The sequence below is a fragment of the Cydia splendana genome, chromosome 17 (genome assembly GCF_910591565.1).
Source record: "Cydia splendana chromosome 17, ilCydSple1.2, whole genome shotgun sequence".
NCBI classification, from domain to species: Eukaryota; Metazoa; Arthropoda; class Insecta; order Lepidoptera; family Tortricidae; genus Cydia; species Cydia splendana.
In genome coordinates this window covers 10,187,308-10,211,821 of record NC_085976.1, presented here as the reverse complement: position 1 = coordinate 10,211,821, position 24,514 = coordinate 10,187,308, and the positions used below count along the sequence as shown (strand labels likewise).

At 40.3% G+C, this 24,514-nt stretch overlaps 1 protein-coding gene across 1 annotated transcript in view; it reads left to right on the top strand.

The window, feature by feature from the left end:
- The window catches only part of LOC134798809 (chondroitin sulfate synthase 1), a 79,535-nt gene extending 55,729 nt beyond the window's left edge, over window positions 1-23,806 (top strand). The window contains exons 3-6 of the mRNA XM_063771197.1: window positions 5,279-5,459; window positions 6,870-7,027; window positions 18,727-18,928; window positions 19,776-23,806. Coding sequence (XP_063627267.1) covers window positions 5,279-5,459; window positions 6,870-7,027; window positions 18,727-18,928; window positions 19,776-20,926 — 1,692 coding nt within the window. The 3' untranslated portion in view covers window positions 20,927-23,806. The remainder of the gene's footprint in view (window positions 1-5,278; window positions 5,460-6,869; window positions 7,028-18,726; window positions 18,929-19,775) is intronic.
- The last annotated feature ends 708 nt before the right edge of the window (window positions 23,807-24,514 follow it).

The following is a 24,514-nucleotide window of genomic DNA, read 5'->3' as shown; positions in this document are numbered from 1 at the left end:
AATTTACGTTTACAATAAAATTATAGATTTGATTAGATTCCAAAGCCTGTTAATGGGATAATTATGGGATGGGAATTGGAACTCCTTGAAAGGACAAGTTTTCGTAACTGTTCTTTGACGGAATTATTTGTAACGCTGACATCCATTAGCCCCAAACCAAGCAAAGCTCGTAGCAACAAACAGTACTACGGGTACTAGCTAGCTAGGTAGTACTACTAGGCGACGATATAAGTAAATACGTATAGTATATTGATAAATACATGCTTATATACATAGAAAACACCTATGACTCGGGAACAAATATCTGTGTTCATCACACAAATAAATGCCCTTACCGGGATTCAAACCCAGGACCATCGGCTTCATAGGCAGGGTCACTGAATGGTCACTACCCACTAGGCCAGACCTTTTACGGTTACAAATGCCTTCCATGCCATCTCCATCCTTTAATTTTTACTTCTATAGTATACTTCTAAGTATTTAAGTAATCGTCGTATCGTGCCGATTCGTGCCACCAACATGAAAGAAGAAGAAATCCTCTTCTGTTCTCAATTATCGTCATATTAAATATCTTATTATTTTACTAAATCTTGACTTTTTCATTCGTTCTTTATTCTGTTTAACTTCTTTCTTCCATCCGTAGCCTTTATCTCACCTAAAACGCACAGTGGGTGCTGTGTGCAGTCTTTTTTCTATCTACACGGATCCGGTCCGGATCCGGTGATTTCAACCGGATCCGGTAGCTCCTAAAAAGTGCCGGATCCGGCCGGATTACCGGATCCGCCGGACCGGATTGCAATCCCTACACCTTGGTAAATAGTTATATTTCCTGCATTTGCTTTTGACCACGATTTTCACAACGTAAATCTAGACAAGTAGACAAAACATAAATTGTCATAAATTCATTAAAGCTGTGTTTGGAAATAGGTACATCATCTCTAGGTAGGTATATAAAAAAAGTACATAATACCTAAATTGAGAGTTATTTTTGCATGATGAGTTGAGATGATGCTATATTTATTCCACGTAGTCTCGTGTGCACCTTCACACAAAACACAAAACTATTCCTTATTTACTTAGTTGAGGCGTCTAACAATTAAAACAAATGAATGACTAAGTAGGCAACACTTCCTTTGCGCATGAGTTGTTTACGCAACAAGTTTATTTCTGAGAGCTAGACAAGCGCGTGCGACTGACGTCACTGTGGCGAACATTATTTAAATATACCTATTTAATTATTTATAGGTAAGTACAGTTAAATTCTTATTGAGCTCAGAATATTTACGTTCGTAGCTGGTACTTACTCTTTACACAAGTTTGCCTGTTTGACCAGCCAGCCCAGCCGGGCTAGCACATGATTGGCGGGACAGTCGGCCCGATTCGGATTTTGAAATAGACATCTATTAGACATCTTTTAGACATCACCAAGATACGATAACGATATGTTTAAGATCTAACCTGTCAAATTTGACATTTGCGCGATTCTGGAGATACTGTTGAACGATTTCCACAGGATATGACTTAGAGATCCAATTCAATTCACATCTAATAGATATCTTACTCTATCTAACGTAAAAGTGACATTGGTTGCCCGAATTGCGCTGCAAAAGAGAACTAGTTGATATCTAAACCATAACGTATCTAGGGGGCTGTCCATAAATTACGTCATCGATTTTTGACGATTTTTGACCCCCCCCCCCCCTATAATCATCCAAAAATCATGCTTCAAGTGACCCCATTTCCTCCTACTTCATGCTACCGTCATCCGATGTCCAGACCCCCCCCCCCCCTAATTTGAAATGACGTAATTTATGAATAGCCCCTAGAATGGATCTAGTAGATATGAGCGCCGCGCCGGCGCGCCGCCGCCGCCGACAAAATTTTCGCGCCGCCGCCGCCAACGCTGCGCTATCGGCGTGGCATCGGCGTGACCTTGTTAGATAGTACTACTTTCAGAATCAGAAATATATATTTTATTTAGTTTAGATCTTTAACAGCGCCAGTCTGAATAGCTTATAGACATTCAAAAGGTATTGTAAGTTGTAACTTATTGTATAATAAATAAATAAATAAATAATTATAGGTCCATATAATTAAAAAATATTGATGGTAAATTCAAACTATTCTGTTTGGTAACCGCGCTAGTACTGTTAGGGCAACGAAATGACTAATTTTGCCAGCTGGCTAGCTCATCCGTCATCATCTCGGCCATAAGACGTCCACTGCTGAACATAGGCCTCCCCCTTGGACCTCCATACGTACCGGTTGGAAGCGATCCGCATCCAGCGTCTTTCGGCGACATTAATACGGTCGTCTGTCCATCTTGTGGGTGGACGTCCTACGCTGCGCTTGCTAGTCCGTGGTCTCCACTCGAGCACTTTTCGACCCCATCGGCCATCTTCTCTGCGTGCTCATCCGTCATTCACCGCGAATTTAATCATTGCAAGCATGGTTTGAATGTCTTTAAAAGGGGTTAATTTCAGATATTAAGTGTTTTCACGCCCAAAGGTCCGGCCGTTGGCTTCGCACGGAATCACGGAAGGGCCTCGGAAACGGAATCTGGTCTCATATAAGCTTGGCTATTGTTCAAATTTCAAGCTTTGCTTTCTCGCAGCCCAATCTTTGGCCTGGCATCGCTCGCATAGAAGTAAAACGCTATCTGAACCTCCAAGTTTTCGGCCCTGTTTGGAGCCTAACTTTCGGCCTCACTTTTAAAATAAATGCTTGGTCATTAGATCTTCTCCGATCTTAGCTTCACTGCAGCACGGCCTTTAACCTCGCACCAATGCACCTTCAGGAAAGCTCCAGGTCTTTAACACTATGGCCTCGGTCTTTATCGGCCTTCGGACTTGCTTACACTGGACCTATAGTTCAATTCCAAGCTCTGCTCTCTTGCAGCTTGGCCTTCGGCCTCGCACAGAGGCGCGCTGTAATCGGCGCTCCGGGCATTCGGCCGTCAGCCAAGCTCACACTTGGCATTACCTGCAGCTTCTGGCCTCGCATGGGAAGGCGTCGGAAACAGGTCTTCGGTGTTAGGTGGAGCTCGGCCCTGGACCTCACTTTTTGACATAAATCTGTTTTTTGGGTCGTAATTGGTTAATGACGGAGCTTGATTTTCCTCACTTCGGCTCTTTGGACTGTCGACCAGACGTTTCCCTGATACAGTTAATCCGCTACTTTTTACTAAGCACAAAAGATAAGGGCCTCGCAAAGATCTTCCGGCCACGGCCTCGCCAAGATTAAGACCGCCTCTGATGCCGCGCGATACTGTTCATACTTTATAAAACTTTTTTCGTACCTTTATTGAATAAATTTTGCTTGAAATTGAAAAATGCACTTATTTTATAACTTCCTTACAGCAAAAACATGTTAACGGGTAAAGTTTTGGTTTGAATTCGTTTTTCATTCAAAGGTGTTTCAAGGCCACGCCGCCGATTCGCCGCCGCCGCCGACCGATTTTGACCGGCGCGCCGCCGCCGGCTAAATGCCTATCGGCGCTCATATCTAGGATCTAGTACGTGTCATCTCTTGTGAATATCTTGAAGTTCGAATACGGCAGAGTATCTCGCGGCGAGATAGACTATCCATTCCTTTTTTTAACATAGTTAGAAAAAGACGGGTACCTAGTCTATCTTGCCGCGAGATACTGTCGCGCCAATCATGTGCTAGGCCTACAGAAATCGAAATGAATTTTTTTTTAGTTCCTAATAATTTTATTAATTTCGTGTATACAGCCGACGACTTCCCTTTTTTCGTTCTTTAGTCAATGCGTTCGTTTTAATTGCATCGTAGGTACCTAGATATATGTATTATTCATTGAAATCCGCTATCGCTTCACTTTTATTTATTTGCAATATCTATATATTTCCCGATCAGTACCTATAGCTAATGGCCTAGAACAGCGGTCGGCAACCTTTTTTTGCGTAGTTTTAGTAGCGTAGTTAATGATGAGTAAGTTGACGCGGGCCGCACTTTGTTAATATTTATGACTTTATCAGACATTGTTGTTTCTCAATATTACATAGCCAGAGAGGCCGCAGGCCGCAAGTGACAGTTTCACGAGCCGCATGCGGCCCGCGGGCCGCAGGTTGCCGACCGCCGGCCTAGAACACTGCCATTATTATTTTTAATGCCCACGAACAGACAATTCAAGCTTCTTCGACTGCGATATGATAATTAGTTCAATGCCCTGGAATTATCATATCCTCGAGGTAAAAAGGCTTAACTTATAAGAAATTGTCACTTATGGATATTAAATACGAATACACTTGTCCGAGTGACAAACATTGTCCGAGTGACAAACATTGCCCGAGTGACAAGATTAATTAGTAATAAGTTTACTCAGGAAAATGTATAGGCGCCAAAGATTGATCTAGAAGTAGTTTTTTTTTAATCTCGCACTTGAAGTACCTAGATAGACTTAAATCAAACTTTAAACCGCACTACGACTCTCCAACATCCTATTTATGATTGTTAGGTTCTTTGGACACACTTTTAAGTTAAAGGGAAAGAGCCGAGAAAGATCTCATTACACAGAACTGCGGGCTCAGCACGGTTCCATTTTTATCGACTATCACTATGCGCGTCCCTTTCGCACTTACATACTTGTTAGAACGTGACAGGCATGGTGACAAGGGATAAAAACGCGACCGTGCTAAGCCGCCTGGTTAAATCCATTTGATACTAGACGATTAAGCTGTCAATAGGGAGGAGGGATGGGTCACGACTCGACTTGCAGTCACTAGGGCAACTATCGGTTTCAAACAAATCGATTTCAGTCTTGATCATTATCTTGACTTGACTGAGATCTTACTGTCTCATTTTTCGGACTTTGGTCCAGATTTCTATTTCAGTTTCGCTATTTCTGATTATTACTAGTTTAGGTACCCGTAGGCCGTTCGTGAACGTATACTACAAAGAGCAAAGGCCTAATAAACTGGTGATTAAGTTCAAGACTATAGCTAAAAATAACTGACCATGTTGATCGTAAAACATCAAAGATGTTTGTAGTTTAGCACTTTACACCGCTTGTACCAAGTCTAAACACACGTGCGTTCTCTGTCTCAATACCGACTGTAATGACGGTTTCAGAATTCCTTGCTTTGTTTCAAACAAATTTGATTATAACTACTATCTGGGACACATACAGGGTTTACGTACTTACGACATACTAACAATCAATTTGAATTTAAATCTCATGGTTATTTGCGTAGATCAAAACACTCGGTTGAATATGTTTTGTCATCAAAAATAATAGAGACCTCTCTTCTTATTTCAGAACCTCCGTATCCAAGACACCCGTGAGCTATCAGTAGACCTGCACAGAGATATAGCGATGTGCATGAAGGAGTTGCATGTACCGCAAGAGCAAGTGGCGGACTACATGCTTCCAGGGGACGTGCCTCTCTTCCCTGCCAAGATCGGAGACAAGGACTACGCGGGAGACAACTCCATATTAGGTGAGTTGTCTGTAGAACTACAATGTACTCAATTGCAATGTGGAAGGACTTTACGTATCGCAACGCAAGAGCAAGTGGCGGACTACATGCTTCCAGGAGACATGTCGTTCTTCCCTGCTAAGATCGGAGACAAGGACTACGTGGGAGATAACACTATATTAGGTGAGTTGTCTGTAGAACTACAATGTACTCAATCGCAATGTGGAAAGACTTTACGTATCGCAAGAGAAGTGGCGGACTACATGTTTCCAGGGGACGTGCCGTTCTTCCCTGCTAAGATCGGAGACAAGGACTATACGGGAGACAACACTATATTAGGTGAGTTGTCTGTAGAACTACAATGTACTCAATCGCAATGTGGAAGGACTTTACGTATCGCAAGAGAAGTGGCGGACTACATGCTTCCAGGGGACGTGCCGTTCTTCCCTGCTAAGATCGGAGACAAGGACTACGCGGGAGACAACTCCATATTAGGTGAGTTGTCTGTAGAACTACAATGTACTCAATCGCATTGTGGAAGTACTTTACGTATCGCAAGAGAAGTGGCGGACTACATGCTTCCAGGGGACGTGCCTCTCTTCCCTGCCAAGATCGGAGACAAGGACTACGCGGGAGACAACACTATATTAGGTGAGTTGTCTGTAGAACTACAATGTACTCAATTGCAATGTGGAAGGACTTTACGTATCGCAACGCAAGAGCAAGTGGCGGACTACATGCTTCCAGGGGACATGTCGTTCTTGCCTGCTAAGATCGGAGACAAGGACTATGCTGGAGACAACACTATATTAGGTGACTTTTCTGTAGAACAACAATGTACTCAATTGCAATATGGAAGGACTTTACGTATCGTAAGAGCAAGTGGCGGACTACATGCCTTTTCCCTGCCAAGAGCGAAGACAAGGACTACGCGGGACAGAACACTATATTAGGTAAGTTATCTATAGAACTCAACTGAGTTGCTGTGCCCCAAACACAACTTGCGGACTATGTATGTACATGCTATAGGTTTACCGCTTATCCTAGACAGTTGAAAAAGAAGTTAAGCGGTGAAAGAAGTTTCTTGTAGAAGGCCGCTGAGTTTTGGGATTAAAATAAGGTTATTTTACATCTTACTGTCAGACTGTCACGTGTTCCCCGAAAAAAGGATGGGTCCGTAGATTCTACGAGGTGTATAAGACGTACCTAAAACCCGACGGAATACCTTCAAAGACCGAAGCCAATCCAGAATAAATTGTAAAGCGTAGGTAATCTGATGACCGAGGAGGGTTTTGGCATGGCATACGAAATTAAATAAGACATTTGTTTGTGTATTTCCTTTTTTCCCTTTTGTAACCCAAAATAATTATTACCTACTTACTTGTTCATTTGTATAAAAAGTACTCATACCATTTTTTGTAATTTTTTCAGGTGCCCCCATCGACATGAGCCGATATCAACCGACGACTCTGAATGACATACTGACGTTCGACTTCATCAGCAAGTCGATATATTCCACCACACACTCCAACCCGAAGAGAAGGATTGAGTCCCCGCTGAAAGAGGCGTTGGACGATGTTATTCGAGAAGTAAGTTGTTTTTAATATCCCTTACGTAGTTTATGAGTATCCCCACTTAAGAGCGCTATTACATTTCGGCGTTGAGCGAGTTTAGGTATTTTACGCGCTGCGGCAGGCCGTGCGAGCTCAGTACGCCGATCCCTTCTACCACACTCGCACTACAATGATGGATTAAACATTCTTGATCCTTCGCGAAGCATATTGAAATCAACCATAACAACACTAACTGTACTTAACTTTTAAAGTTCTAAAACTGTTATTTGGTAAGTACGAAAATACTAAATGCAGTGCAAATGTACATAGGGGCTGTTCATAAATTACGTCATCTATTTTTGACGATTTTTGACCCCCCCCCCCCCCCGCCCCTCAAATCATCCAAAAATCAAGCTTCGGATGAATCTGTTTCCTCCTACGTCATGTTACCATCATCCGATGTCCAGACCCCCCCCCCCCCCACTCCTCCCATTTGAAACGACGTAATTTATGAATAGCCCCATACTCGTACTTATGAAGGTATATTACTCGAAAGAAATTATAGGTACCTACTCGCTTATTTACATGTTTCGTCATTGCATTTGGTACCTATAGGTTGTAAAGTTTGTATCAACGAGGGTTTAAAAACGAACTGGTACTGAGGATCTGATGATGATTAAGGTGGTCACGGATACCAATCAACCATGTAGTAACATGATTAGGCTCGTTTGATTCGTCTCAACAAGATCTTTGACACTGAAGATACACAGGGTCTGATGATGGAGCTGGAAGGTGGCCACGGGTACCAGTCTATCATGTAACTAAACAACATCGTGTTTGGGCTCGTTTGATTCGTCTCAACAAGATCTTTGACACAAGACAGTACTCAGGGTCTGATGATGGAGCTGGAAGGTACCATTACCAATCAACCATGCAACTAAACCACATCGTGTTTAGGATCGTTTGATTCGTCTCAACAAGATCTTTGACACTAGGTGATAGAGTCTGATGATGGAGCTGGAAGGTGGTCACCGGTACCAATCAACCATGCAACTAAACCACTTCGTGTTTAGGCTCGTTTTATTCGTTTCAACAAGATCTTTGACACAAGATAGTACTCAGGGTCTGATGTTGGAGCCGGAAGGTGGTCACCGGTACCAATCAACCATGCAACTAAACCATTTCGTGTTTAGGCACGTTTTATTCATCTCAACAAGATCTTTGACACAAGGTAGTACTCAGGGTCTGATGATGGAGCGCGAAGCTGGCGAGTTGGCGACGGGTACCTGTCAATCATCATCAGCTCCATCATCAGACCCTGAGTAGTATCTTGTGTCAAACATCTTATTGCGACGAATCAAACGAGCCCAAACACGAAGTGGTTCAGTTACATGGTAGACTGGTACCCGTGGCCACAGTCCAGCTCCATCATCAGACCCTGAGTACTAACTTGTGTCAAAGATCTTGTTGCGACGAATCGAACGAAGCCAAACACGAAGTGGTTTAGTTGCATGGTTGATTGGTACCGGTGACCACCTTCCGGATCCATCATCAGACCCTCAGTACTACCTTGTGTCAAAGATCTTGTTGCGACAAATCAAACGAGCCCAAACACGAAGTAGTTCAGTTACATGGTAGACTGGTACCCGTGGCCACAATCCAGCTCCATCATCAGACCCTGAGTACTAACTTGTGTCAAAGATTTTGTTGCGACGAATCGAACGAAGCCAAACACGAAGTGGTTTAGTTGCATGGTTGATTGGTACCGGTCACCACCTTCCAGATCCATCATCAGACCCTCAGTACTACCTTGTGTCAAAGATCTTGTTGCGACAAATCAAACGAGCCCAAACACGAAGTGGTTCAGTTACATGGTAGACTGGTACCCGTGGCCACCTTCCAGCTCCATCATCAGATCCTGAGTACTATCTTGTGTCTAAGGTAGGGCTTGCAAATATTCGAAACTTTCCGGTATTCGAATATTCGACTTTTTCTGACGACTTACTCGAATATTCGAATAATTATTCGAATATTATAAAAAAACCGGCCAAGTGCGAGTCGGACTCGCGTTCCAAGGGTTCCGTATATTACACAATTTTTAACAATCAGTGCCGGATTAAGATATTTTGATGCCCTAAGCATTTCTAGGTGCCCCCTCTCCCTAGGGTCATCAAGATTACATTGATTTTTTGGTAAATTGAGAGAAGTTCATTGCCGCATTACAGCTGAGAATGGAAATCAGTCACATCATTTCATCACGAAAATTGACAGTGCCGCAGCAGTAATGTTGCAACAGAGTACCTAATGCTGTTGCAGTTGCCACCCGAATGTCACCTTTATCATAGCGTAGAAAGTAATATAGAAACGCGAGCGAAGCGAGCGCGGAAATTTTTCGATATACAAACGCAATATGATAGACAGTTGTACATTTTTACTTTTAGTATGGAAATCAGTAACATCATTTTATCACGGAAGTTGACAGTACTGCAGCAGTAACGTTGCAACAGAGTAATGTTGCTGCAGTCGCCACCCGAATGTCACCTTTATCATACCTTACAAAGTAATTGAAAACGCGAGCGAAGCGAGCGCGAAAATTTTTCGATATAAAAACGCAATTTTAGTTTTAGTCCTAACCAGGCGCGAATCCAGGATTTCATACAGAGAAGGGATGGGACAGTTTTCTATCAGCCTAGCTTCGCATAGGGCTCGATATTTAAGGGTCTCAGCGAGGTTGTTTTCATGCATAAAATATGCAAGAAAGCAGAGAGCTTGGAATTGAATTGGCGAAGTGTGAGAAAGGCAGTAGGCCCAGCTGCGAAAGAGGAAAGCTTGGATTTGGATCCACGCCCAAGTGTAATTAAGGCAGAAGATCAACTTTGCCGTAAGGCAGAAGGCCTCGCATAAGACCTGACGCCGAACCGCAAAAGAGTGGGTTGAAATCGAATCTATGCATGTAATCACGACTATTCTACTGCTACCGATTGTTTCCCAAAGAATTACGCGCCATTATTTTTGCAAATTAGCTTTTGGACAGCTAAAAAAATCGTGTGGTAAAAACGATGTGTCTGTCCCTAATTTTAAAATTTGTTCACCTTTTTCAACCTGGCATTTTGGTGCCCTCCCTGAACGTGGCGCCGTAAGCACGTGCTTGTTTTGCTTATTGGTTACAAAGTCTTTATTAATTCAACCATTAAAGTCGACGAGTACAAAAAACTTTAAGCTAGCTCTCAATTTAACTTTTTTTTTAAACATTATTTTTAATTTGACCTTACAATTACTCGTAAGTAGGTAAGACCGTTAAATATTTAAAATGATTATCTTATCAGAAAATTATCACCAATTACTCTAAGAAAACTACTACTCTAAGTAATCCGGCACTGTTAACAATGTATTTTTTATGTGAAACGTGAGTGAAATCTCTTTAAAAAAATCCGTAGGGGTCGGATTAAAAACTGTAATTAAGTCCGACTCACGCTTGACTGTACATTTCTAATAGGTTTTCCTGTCATCTATAGGTATAGAACTATTTTATGTATTTTTTTCAAAATTTTAGACCTAGTAGTTTCGGAGATAAGGGGGGGGGGGGGGGGGGGAATGGTCATTTTTTGCCTATTTTCTTGAATAACTTCTAAACTGTTGATTCGAAAATTATAAAAAAAAAATATTTGAAATCCTTACAATAAGCTCTTTCATTTGATATGTAACATGATATAGTTTGAAAAAATTTTTTTTTTTCATTTTTTCATTTACCCCCCAAAAGTGGCCCCCATGTTTAAAATTCATTTGTTTACGTTACATGTCCGTATTCGGGTCACAAACTTACATATGTGTACCAAATTTCAACTTGATTGGTCCAGTAGTTTCGGAGAAAATCGGCTGTGACAGACGGACAGACAGACAGACAGACAGACAGACAGACAGACAGACGCACGAGTGATCCTATAAGGGTTCCGTTTTTTCCTTTTGAGGTACGGAACCCTAAAAATAAGAAAAAGAACGAGAAATCGGTTTATTATCGTTTTATTCAAAAGCTTATTTCACTTATTGCTAAAACTAATGATATTTTGCAGAAATCCACTTAATTGACTAGATTTTATCATCCTACTATGAGATGCCCACATTTATAAAAACAAGTAAAACGCCAAAATAAGACGTATTCAATATTTCTAGATAAAACTTTTATTATAAATGCGCCGTTGAGTGAAATAATATAACTTTAATCATCTAAACCAAACCTAGGTATGTAAGATATTTTTTTTAGTAGGTAATTATTTTCTGATTTAAATTAACTTGTAGTCACTCAGAGGCCTTAATTAATGGTTGGCTTAATTATATAATATTGGAATATTTAAGGGAAAAAGTTAGTTGACTACTGGATTATTCGTCAGCTAAAGGTGCATAGTTAGATTACCTAGTTGGGCTAGTTGGGCAGGTTTGGTATGATCAAATTTGAGAATTGCGATAAGTGTGGGCAAGGTTTAGTCTTAATAAACAGAATGACCCTTTAACTTAAAACTTGCACCGTAAAAATAACATACTTTTTGATTTCGTTTTCTTTCAAATTGAGTTTGGTTTCACTGTATTCACGAAGTCTATCGAGAGGAATACAGTAAAAATATTATTTCCTTCGTATTTGGGTACCTACCATTACTCATTCACTGTAAATACCCGGAAAACACACAGAAACTGTAACTGCAGCGGATTAAATAGATTTTTTATAGTAATAAAAAATATTCGAATATTCGAAACCTGAGCGGCCGAATATTCGAATATCAAAACAGGCCGAATATTCGACAAATTCGAATATTCGAATATTCGAATTGCAAGCCCTAGTCTAAGATCTTGTTGAGACGAATCAAACGAGCCTAAACACGAAGTGGTTTAGTTGCATGGTTGATTGGTACCGGTGACCACCTTCCGGATCCATCATCAGACCCTCAGTACTACCTTGTGTCAAAGATCTTGTTGCGACAAATCAAACGAGCCCAAACACGAAGTAGTTCAGTTACATGGTAGACTGGTACCCGTGGCCACAGTCCAGCTCCATCATCAGACCCTGAGTACTAACTTGTGTCAAAGATTTTGTTGCGACGAATCGAACGAAGCCAAACACGAAGTGGTTTAGTTGCATGGTTGATTGGTACCGGTCACCACCTTCCAGATCCATCATCAGACCCTCAGTACTACCTTGTGTCAAAGATCTTGTTGCGACAAATCAAACGAGCCCAAACACGAAGTGGTTTAGTTGCATGGTTGATTGGTACCGGTGACCACCTTCCGGCTCCATCATCAGACCCTGAGTACTATCTTAAGTCAAAGATCTTGTTGAGACGAATAAAACGAGCCTAAACACGAAGTGGTTTAGTTGCATTGTTGATTGGTACTGGTGACCACCTTCCGGCTCCATCATCAGACCCTGAGTACTATCTTAAGTCAAAGATCTTGTTGAGCCGAATCAAACGAGCCCAAGCACGAAGTGGTTCAGTTACATGGTAGACTGGTACCGGTGACCACCTGCCGGCTCCATCATCAGACCCTGAGTACTATCTTGTGTCAAAGATCTTGTTGAGACGAATCAAACGAGCCTAAACACGAAGTGGTTTAGTTGCATGGTTGATTGGTACCGGTGACCACCTTCCGGCTCCATCATCAGACCCTGAGTATTATCTTGTGCCAAAGATCTTGTTGAGACGAATCAAACGAGCCCAAACACGAAGTGGTTTAGTTGCATGGTTGATTGGTACCGGTGACCACCTTCCGGCTCCATCATCAGACCCTGAGTACTATCTTAAGTCAAAGATCTTGTTGAGACGAATAAAACGAGCCTAAACACGAAGTGGTTTAGTTGCATTGTTGATTGGTACTGGTGACCACCTTCCGGCTCCATCATCAGACCCTGAGTACTATCTTAAGTCAAAGATCTTGTTGAGCCGAATCAAACGAGCCCAAGCACGAAGTGGTTTAGTTGCATGGTTGATTGGTACCGGTGACCACCTTCCGGCTCCATCATCAGACCCTGAGTACTATCTTGAGTCAAATAAATACATATAGAATGTCAGGTCGTTTCAAATATTTTTAATCCTGTCCGGTAGTTTATTAAACTGTACCATTATAAATTATAATACTATAAAATAGTGCTAGGATCAAAGTCTCTCGTTGCGGTTTACACGCACACAGTATAGCGTTTTACACGGCGCCCGCCGCACACAATGATAAAAAACCTCGTCGTCGCCGTTGAAAATGTGCGGAGCCGACCGACACACGCCCTGCCTCTACAAGCTCTGCCGCGGCACTGAGCTGGCGCAGCGCGCGTCATCGGTAATATAGAGTAGTTTTCAAAAAATTGCCAAAAAATTATAGTAGAATTTCATAAACACTAATGTATACCAACAGTATAAGCAAACGTTGCAGATTGCTTGAGTATGAAAATGACTTCGATATTAAGTAGATTTTCGTAGGAATTGACACTTGTTTCGGAGAGAAAATCGAGTTCGTTTTACTTTGATTTTCTCTTTCTCAAAGGTATGTAGGAAAAATATAGTTTGATATGCCTAAAGTACAGGGTATTAGTAATACAAAATAGCCAGGTTTAGCAGAGTAAAATTCTCAACATTTCCAAATAAGAGCTCGCCATTCAGTGCTTCACGGGGTTTTTCGGAAACGACCATCAGAAAAAAAATCATTACTAATTTAATAAGTCCTTTTTCTAATATTTACAACGATATTTATAAAGATAAGAAGACGCTTTTACTGGAACAAGTACTCATTGTTTCTAATAATGAGCGCAAAGTCCTGAATTTCGTCGACTAGTATCATCAATTTTGCATTATTTCGACTTTTCTTGTAAGAGTAGCAACGCGAAGTCACCGAGAGACAATATTGGCCAGTCTGTGGACATTCGCATTTCGGATAGTTAGTTAGGTAGAAAAATGAAACTAAACTTGTGTATTTAAAATAAACGGAAGATTTAAACGGAAGGAACATTAAGGGTGCGTTTTGACCAGGGAAGTGCGAGGATGCGTTGAGGGATATGTTTAATACAGTAAAATTATACATTTTGCGTTTGCGTCAAATCCGGTAGTTCTGATTTTTTGCAGACTTGTTTATGATGTTGGCCCAATGAATAATCCAAGTTTGACCCTCAAGCGCCGAACGCAACTTTGTCAAAAATAGAATAAACCGCATTTTTTTTTAGATTTGGGCGATTATAACCCTAAAGTACTAGTTTTTGATAGTAACTTCCTAGGGCGTTTTTAAAGTAGACTAAATTTGCTACAATAAGACACTAGAATTGTCTCTGTACATCTAATATTTTCCGAGATAAAGCCTTTCAAAATGTATAATTTTTTCGAACTTGTATTCGTAGGCTAAGTAAGTGCAGTGAGTATACACTTTTGTCTCGGGCGATGCCGGTTGGCATAATTGTTTCTATGGTCAATCAAAGCTGATTTGGCCCGGTAGCCACAAGTTTGAACACCTGGCCCGCTTAGCAACTTCTGTTGCTGACTGTACAGCAGCTCTTCTGAGAAACTATGCTACTATTGTCTCCTGGCTGATGGGACAGAATAACAACAAGAAATAGTTGATCGACCCAAAAATACAACCACTCATCTGTCCGACCCAGGGAAATAAAATGTGTCGCAAGAAGGAAATCATTTTATAGAAATTATACACATTTTCACAAAACCGTAGTAGATTATTCACGTTTGTTTCTTATGACAGATCGCTCCCCGCGCAAAAATTTTTTTTTCGTCAGCTGGCAAGGGCACAGCGATTAACAAGGCGAGTGATATAGAGGTTTTAATATGTCACAAATAAATCGCCACAAGTACCTATTCCCTACTTACAAGCATCTGCGCAGTATCGTCCAGAGATAATATCAGCCAGTCTGAGGATCATACCGACTATAGAGTCCATCTAAGCTAACTCTGCACCGACTTTGACAGATCAAAGTACGGAGGTGTCATTATATCATATTCATTTACATAGAAAATTGACATTTATGATGACATTTACACACTTTGTCTGAGCAAATGCAGTGCAGATTTAGCTTGCTTGGTCCGAGTCTATGCAATTTTTACTTAGTCGTAAAGTTAAAGTAAAAGAAAAACAATTAAACTTGTACTTTGCATGCCAGATGTTGGTAAATTGTGTACATCTTTGAATTACTAAAAAGTCTATTATGTACCACTTTTTATACAAAATAAAGACATTGATTGATTGATTGATTAATTGATCGTCCACTAGCAGACGAGATGGGGCTTTCGGAGAAACTGTGTTAAGGAAGTATAATTAAGAGCGCTCTTACAAGAAAAGTCGAAATAATGCAAAATTGATGATACTAGTCGACGAAATTCAGGACTTTGCGCTTATTATTAGAAACAATGAGTACTTGTTCCAGTAAAAGCGTCTTCTTATCTTTATAAATATCGTTGTGAATATTAGAAAAAGGACTTATTAAATTAGTAATGATTTTTTTTCTGATGGTCGTTTCCGAAAAACCCCGTGAAGCACTGAATGGCGAGCTCTTATTTGGAAATGTTGAGAATTTTACTCTGCTAAACCTGGCTATTTTGTATTACTAATACCCTGTACTTTAGGCATATCAAACTATATTTTTCCTACATACCTTTGAGAAAGAGAAAATCAAAGTAAAACGAACTCGATTTTCTCTCCGAAACAAGTGTCAATTCCTACGAAAATCTACTTAATATCGAAGTCATTTTCATACTCAAGCAATCTGCAACGTTTGCTTATACTGTTGGTATATATTAGTGTTTATGAAATTCTACTATAATTTTTTGGCAATTTTTTGAAAACTACTCTATATTACCGATGACGCGCGCTGCGCCAGCTCAGTGCCGCGGCAGAGCTTGTAGAGGCAGGACGTGTGTCGGTCGGCTCCGCACATTTTCAACGGCGACGACGAGGTTTTTTATCATTGTGTGCGGCGGGCGCCGTGTAAAACGCTATACTGTGTGCGTGTAAACCGCAACGAGAGACTTTGATCCTAGCACTGTTTTTATAGTATTATAATTTATAATGGTACAGTTTAATAAACTACCGGACAGGATTAAAAATATTTGAAACGACCTGACATTCTATATGTATTTATTTGACTCAAGATAGTACTCAGGGTCTGATGATGGAGCCGGAAGGTGGTCACCGGTACCAATCAACCATGCAACTAAACCACTTCGTGTTTGGGCTCGTTTGATTCGGATCAACAAGATCTTTGACTTAAGATAGTACTCAGGGTCTGATGATGGAGCCGGAAGGTGGTCACCAGTACCAATCAACAATGCAACTAAACCACTTCGTGTTTAGGCTCGTTTTATTCGTCTCAACAAGATCTTTGACTTAAGATAGTACTCATGGTCTGATGATGGAGCCGGAAGGTGGTCACCGGTACCAATCAACCATGCAACTAAACCACTTCGTGTTTGGGCTCGTTTGATTCATCTCAACAAGATCTTTGGCACAAGATAATACTCAGGGTCTGATGATGGAGCCGGAAGGTGGTCACCGGTACCAATCAACCATGCAACTAAACCACTTCGTGTTTAGGCTCGTTTGATTCGTCTCAACAAGATCTTTGACACAAGATAGTACTCAGGGTCTGATGATGGAGCCGGCAGGTCGTCACCGGTACCAATCAACCATGCCACTAAACCACTTCGTGTTTAGGCTCGTTTGATTCGTTTCTATAAGATCTTTGACACAAGATAGTACTCAGGGTCTGATGTTGGAGCCGGAAGGTGGTCACCGGTACCAATCAACCATGCAACTAAACCACTTCGTGTTTAGGCTCGTTTGATTCGTCTCAACAAGACCTTGGACAAAAGATAGTACTCAGGATCTGATGATGGAGCTGGAAGGTGGCCACGGGTACCAGTCTACCATGTAACTGAACCACTTCGTGTTTGGGCTCGTTTGATTTGTCGCAACAAGATCTTTGACACAAGGTAGTACTGAGGGTCTGATGATGGATCCGGAAGGTGGTGACCGGTACCAATCAACCATGCAACTAAACCACTTCGTGTTTGGCTTCGTTCGATTCGTCGCAACAAGATCTTTGACACAAGTTAGTACTCAGGGTCTGATGATGGAGCTGGACTGTGGCCACGGGTACCAGTCTTCCATGTAACTGAACCACTTCGTGTTTGGGCTCGTTTGATTTGTCGCAACAAGATCTTTGACACAAGGTAGTACTGAGGGTCTGATGATGGATCCGGAAGGTGGTGACCGGTACCAATCAACCATGCAACTAAACCACTTCGTGTTTGGCTTCGTTCGATTCGTCGCAACAAGATCTTTGACACAAGTTAGTACTCAGGGTCTGATGATGGAGCTGGACTGTGGCCACGGGTATCAGTCTACCATGTAACTTAACCACTTCGTGTTTGGGCTCGTTTGATTCGTCGCAATAAGATGTTTGACACAAGATACTACTCAGGGTCTGATGATGGAGCTGATGATGATAGACAGGTACCCGTCGCCACCTTCGCGCTCCATCATCAGACCCTGAGTACTACCTTGTGTCAAAGATCTTGTTGAGATGAATAAAACGTGCCTAAACACGAAATGGTTTAGTTGCATGGTTGATTGGTACCGGTGACCACCTTCCGGCTCCAACATCAGACCCTGAGTACTATCTTGTGTCGAAGATCTTGTTGAAACGAATAAAACGAGCCTAAACACGAAGTGGTTTAGTTGCATGGTTGATTGGTACCGGTGACCACCTTCCAGCTCCATCATCAGACTCTGAGTATCACCTAGTGTCAAAGATCTTGTTGAGACGAATCAAACGATCCTAAACACGATGTGGTTTAGTTGCATGGTTGATTGGTAATGGTACCTTCCAGCTCCATCATCAGACCCTGAGTACTGTCTTGTGTCAAAGATCTTGTTGAGACGAATCAAACGAGCCCAAACACGAAGTTGTTTAGTTACATGATAGACTGGTACCCGTGGCCACCTTCCAGCTCCATCATCAGACCCTGTGTATCTTCAGTGTCAAAGATCTTGTTGAGACGAATCAAACGAGCCTAATCATGTTACTACATGGTTGATTGGTATCCGTGACCACCTTAATCATCATCAGATCCTCAGTACCAGTTCGTTTTTAAACCCTCGTTGATACAAACTTTACAACCTATAGGTACCAAATGCAATGACGAAACATGTAAATAAGCGAGAAAACCTATAATTTCTTTCGAGTAATATACCTTCATAAGTACGAGTATGGGGCTATTCATAAATTACGTCGTTTCAAATGGGAGGAGTGGGGGGGAGGGGTCTGGACATCGGATGATGGTAACATGACGTAGGAGGAAACAGATTCATCCGAAGCTTGATTTTTGGATGATTTGAGGGGTGGGGGGGGGGGTCAAAAATCGTCAAAAATAGATGACGTAATTTATGAACAGCCCCTATGTACATTTGCACTGCATTTAGTATTTTCGTACTTACCAAATAACAGTTTTAGAACTTTAAAAGTTAAGTACAGTTAGTGTTGTTATGGTTGATTTCAATATTCTTCGCGAAGGATCAAGAATGTTTAATCCATCATTGTAGTGCGAGTGTGGTAGAAGGGATCGGCGTACTGAGCTCGCACGGCCTGCCACAGCGCGTAAAATACCTAAACTCGCTCAACGCCGAAATGTAATAGCGCTCTTAAGACTCAACTACTTTTCTTAACTCTTGCATTAAAAATGTTTCCTATTTAATTCCAGGTAATGGAAATAATTAACGCGCCATCAAGACAGCGCGGTCGAGTAATCGACTTCAATGAGCTTCTATACGGCTACACGAGATTGGATCCGCTGCACGGAGCTGATCATATCCTTGACCTGCTGCTCCGGTACAGGAGGTATCGAGGACGCAAGATGACTGCTGCTGTTAGGAGGCATGCTTATCTGCAGCAGACGTTTACTGGTAAGAAATGTTTGTCATTTTTATAAGCTTTTATAAATACGGTTACGAGGTTAGAATGACTGCATGGTGCTGATCATATATTGAACCTGCTGCTCCGGTACAGGAGGTATCGAGGACGCAAAATGACTGCTGCGGTTAGGAGGCATGCTTATCTGCAGCAGACTTTTACTGGTAAGAAATATTTATGATTTTTATAAGCTTTTATAAATACGGTTATATGAGGTTGGAATGACTGCATGGTGCTGATCATATATTGAACCTGCTGCTCCGGTACCGGACGTATCGAGGACGTAAAATGACTGCTGCGGTTAGGAGGCATGCTTATCTGCAGCAGACGTTTACTGGTAAAGATACGTTTAGTAATGATTTTTATAAGGGTGGTATTTCACCTGTCCAATTACTTGTCCAATGTCATTGCGTCTCACTCTCTCATTAAGCAACATGTCAGATGCAATCAATAGACATTGGACAGATGGAATACCACCCTAAAACTACACGAGGTTGTACCACTTGTACCCCGGTATTCCAACTTAATGAGTTACCGAAGGTATCGCGATAGCAACGTCAGGGTCGTCTTAAAGTTGGCATATAATTCTTTTTCATGACACGTTAAATATTACGATACACGTATAATGTAGAATGAATGCACCAGACAGTTGGGTTCATAGGAAAGGAATGTTATGAATATGATACTTAATGACGTTGACGAGTTAGATACATGGACTGTAATTGGAAAAAATGATACAATGAGAATTAAGAACGGATTCGTTCTAAGCCGTCAACAACGCCGGCTACATCTAGCAGCGTTAAATGAACATGTAATTTATTAAATTATTTACATTTTCAGGGATGGAGATAAGAGAACTTCCAATGGGAGAGCCAGCACCGAACGAGGACCCTGAGTTGTCGGACAATGCCGACGCAAAGGATCCCATGGACTACGACTTTGACGAGTCTAGTCAGCAGCAGAATAGCTTCCTCGACTTCGGGAGATTGGGGGTCAAAGAGGCTCTAGAAACGGGACTAATGAAGCTCCAGAATTTACCTAAAGTTCTCAAATGGAGCGACGCAGATATAGAAGAGTATCCTGTGTATAGTAGAATAATCAATTTTATACTGCCCCTTATGGGCAGGCAAGAAATCTTCGGACGTTTCATGAAAAATTATGAGGACATTGTCCTAAAAACTGACGAGGCTGTGACGTTAATAGTCGTACTATATTTAGACAGTAAGAATCCGTTGGACTACGGAAATACGGAATCCCTTGTAACCTATTATAAGGATTTATATGGGAAAGAGATTAAAGTCGTCCGAATGGGATCGACGACATTTTCAAGAGGCGCTGCGCTCACAGAAGGACTGAAGCAGTGTTTAGACGACGACTTAGTTTCCTTTATAGACGTCGACGTAATGTTCAATTTCGAAAGTCTTAGGCGGATAAGGATAAACACAATCAAATACAATCAAGTGTACTTCCCTATAGTGTTCAGCGAATATGATCCGGACGTTGTTAATGGAGAGGACTATAACAAATTCAAAGGTGAAACGTTCGTAATAAATAGTGATTTAGGTAAGTACGTGGACAGTTCCGAAAGTGGTGCTAAATCGGAGCGAGAACTCACTAATTTGAAATACAGTAAAGAGGTACATGACGACTATGGGTACTTTAGGCAATACGGTTTTGGTATACTAAGTATATTTAAGAGGGACTTTGAAAGGGTGGGCGGGTTCGACCTTACCATTAAGGGTTGGGGGTTGGAAGACGTTCAATTATTTGAAACTATGATCAAGTCGAATTTGACTGTGTATCGAGGTCCAGATGACAGTTTGGTGCATATCTTCCACTCGGTAGACTGTGATAAGCATTTGGAGAAGAGTCAGTTTTTGATGTGCCTAGGGACGAAGGCTTCGACTCATGGTAATGACAAGCACATGACATATTACATGTTGAACCACCCGGATGTGCTGTGGCCAGACGCGGAGAAAGGTGCTAGCTAGTATAGGGTTCAGGCTTAGCTTATTTAATAACTATTAAGAGTCCCCTTTTGTGAAGGGGTTGTATGTAATTAATATTACGTCTACTCAATCTGCATTTGGTATAACTATTACGAAAGTCAAATGTATATTATATAGTTTTTTAGTCAGTTTTATTGAATTATCATTTTTAGTTTTTTTTTTTGACGGACTTGTGATAAAAATAAAATTTTAGAAAATAATGTAAATAGATATTAACGGGCAAAATTTTCGAGTAATATACCACAAGTAATTAAACGTTTAAATTTTTTTTTATGAGGAATGCTACATGATATCGTGTAGGTGGTTTTGTTTTATCGCAATGAACAAGTTTTAGTTTAGTTAAGTAAGAAACATGGCTTTTTATTTTTACTAAGAGATTCCTAGTCTGAAGTCAGATCATATAAAACTCGACTTTAGTAATGTTTCATTATACCTACTAAGCATAATTCTCTATTTCTTTTTGTTAAAACGGTATAACCATGAAAACATACGTAAACAATTTAAAGCATTTATTTAATTATGAATGTCAGTGGAAAAGTAGTCTTTCCATGTAATCATTACCATAAAACATTTTCAGCTGCGGTTCCACTAGAGATGTACTAGGATGCGTAGCACGTATCCGGAGGAAACGCAGCCTTTTAATAAGAATCATCTGTTATCAAGGGCATTAAAGCAACATGAAAAAACCACTTATCCATGTTGCTTTAATATACCTACTAATGAACATTTCTTTGCTGGTGTCAACTGCGATAGCCGTTACAATGTGTGCCCGCTAAGTGGGCTCTATGGCGTAGCCTTATCTATGGCTACCTATAGCAACAACCCGCCTAGAGAGTTGTCGGGCATCTGAGTAAAAAAATACGAGCGCCCACTAATAGGGCTCCTGGCAGTGAATGTATTAACAGCGTCAAATTCACTTAGGTATAATTGTTCCTATAGTTAGACAAATAAATATTAAATTACGGTACTACTAACTGTACCTACTTGATAATAAGTGGATGAATACTATCAATAACTTCTTAGAGCAAGCAATATAAGATTACTGCCGTAAATATGACAATAGGTACCTAGTTTATAAGAACTTTTGAATAAAATTTAGTTATTAAATTCAGAAAAGTGGAAAATATTAGCTCATACCCGGTGATCAGAGATGTGACTTATTTGAAATACTTACTTGTATTTAAAATGCAAATACAAAATGCAAAATACCTATTTTTTTTGTATTTTGTATTTAAATACCTTTTGAAGAAAACTATTTTGTATTTTATTTGAAATAGTTTTTGGGACCTATTTTCTATTTTCAAAATACAAAATACTTTATATATACAATCTCGTCTGATGTTAAAATCCTAGCAACTCTCTCATTCTTTTAACATGGAACTGTTGAATCTGTTTAGTAACGTCGCACATGACCACAAGCGTAGCGAATGGTTAAAAAAGTGGAATCTTGAGTGTTGCGCGGGTTTCAAGGCACGAGAGGAGAACAAACTTTTCTGCCCTGGTGAAACACAAACGAGACGTTTTCATCACACCAACGAGAGGCATTATACTAGCTGTAAAACATTACAAATCTAAATTAATGATTTTAAAAATTGTCCATTAAAAACCATCAGCCATCCATCCTACCGATTAATATGAGCAAACTAGAAATTTGCACTTTAGATAGTGGACTGATTGACACACTGTTTTCAAAGAATAAAGAGAGTCTTTTCAACTCGGATATTCTGAGTAATACTTTTTAATTCAGACTAGGTATTCACTACTCAGAGTACCTTTTATCGCAAAGTATTTGTATTTTTAAAAAGTATTTTGAAAATACCTATTTCGTATTTTGTATTTTAAATACAAATTCAAAAACTATTTTGTATTTTATATTTGAAATAGTAATATCAAGGAAGTATTTGTATTTTGTATTTAAATACTTTTTATAAAGTATTTTTCACATCTCTGCCGGTGATGCTCTTTAATATCTTGATTAAGCGCATTGGATTTATTCTTTCAATTGTTAGCCAACCAAATTACCTAATGAGGTTATTAAACCGATGGGTCTCGTGCTCTAAGTATGAACCTTAGCCGTTTTACCCCTTTATGGAATCTTATCTGATATTTTACCTTTTCATTTCGTTTTACTTGAATTAAACATACTCGTTATATGATCGACTGTATTATATATACCCTATGCTGGTTGTGAACTAAATATGTATTCCGTACAAGCTATCACTTAAAGGCAATAATTACTTATTTTATAACTTCAGAACATTCTTGAACAAGATATGTACGTACACATTAAATAACAACTTTTACCTGTGCGATTTTAACTTTTACATGTCGCAATTTACCGTTCTTGTAGTTTTACTATAGTAGTACTGAGTAGTCGGGGGTTTTCAGAAAGAGTGGTACCATTTACTTTTTTTCGAAAAACCATCAACTTTTGGGTTATTTAGACTCAGAATCACGGGTACCATTGAATATGAGAAAGAAAAAAAGTGTCCCCAGATTATCATACAAATTTTAGGTATCAGTTTTGTAACGGTCCATACAAAATGTATGTGAAAATGCGTTACAAAACTGTAATTTTTTCCGGAACACATATTTTTTTATTTTTTTAATCTATAGTCCTCCTGATTCTGAGTGAGTAGTAATAACCCAAAAGTTAGTGCATTATCGAAAAAAGTAAATGGTACACTCATAAGTGAAAATTCCCAGTCACAACTTTCTCTGTAAGTTTGGACCAAATTAATTGCAAAATTGTATTTTTTTATTTATGTTGTTTATTTTCCACAGATGAGAGGATATGAAATTCAAAAATTTGGCTACAGATCACAATGTTAATAGTAGATACGTTACCCCAAATAAAAACTCGATGCCTAATTGATTTTCCTTAAATCATGAATCATCAATCATGATTTATGATTTATGATTTTTCTTCAATTATTTATTAATTGAATTAGCGTTTTTTTGACGCGAGATTTCTGTTTTTGTTTGAGTTTCACCTGTGACTTGTCTACTACGTATAAGGGTAAGCATCCACCAGAGCTAAGCGAAGTATCATAGCGGAGAAAAGGACGAGGCAAAGGTCTAATAGGAGGCTCATCTCTATCGCCCTCGCTATATTTGAATGCTAGAGATATGCTGATGAGATTGTTGAGAATATGGATTATCTGCACTTTTGAAGTTCACAACAGCCCTCCAGTACCTAATAGATACGCACGAACTAATACGGACACCTTTGTTCTCGCATCGCTTCGCAACTTCATGCAGCAGTGGTGGATGCTGCCTTTACACTATTGTGTATGTACTGAGGGCCTACCGCGAAACAAAAAAAAATCTTTATGTGCCTTTCTATCGCTCGAATATGCAAGAGCAATAGAGGCAGGTAACGAAATTTCGATTTACATTTTTCCCAGCAGGTCCTCTGTGCCGTACCGCGAACCACGAGCGAAGTTTTGCCTCTCTGCTGCACTTGTAAATTCGTACGTAGTTGCGGCAGAGAGGCCAAACTTCGTTCGTGGTTCGCGGTATCTGTCGTATAACTTAAACAACTAACGTTTCTTTTTCGCTCACTCACTG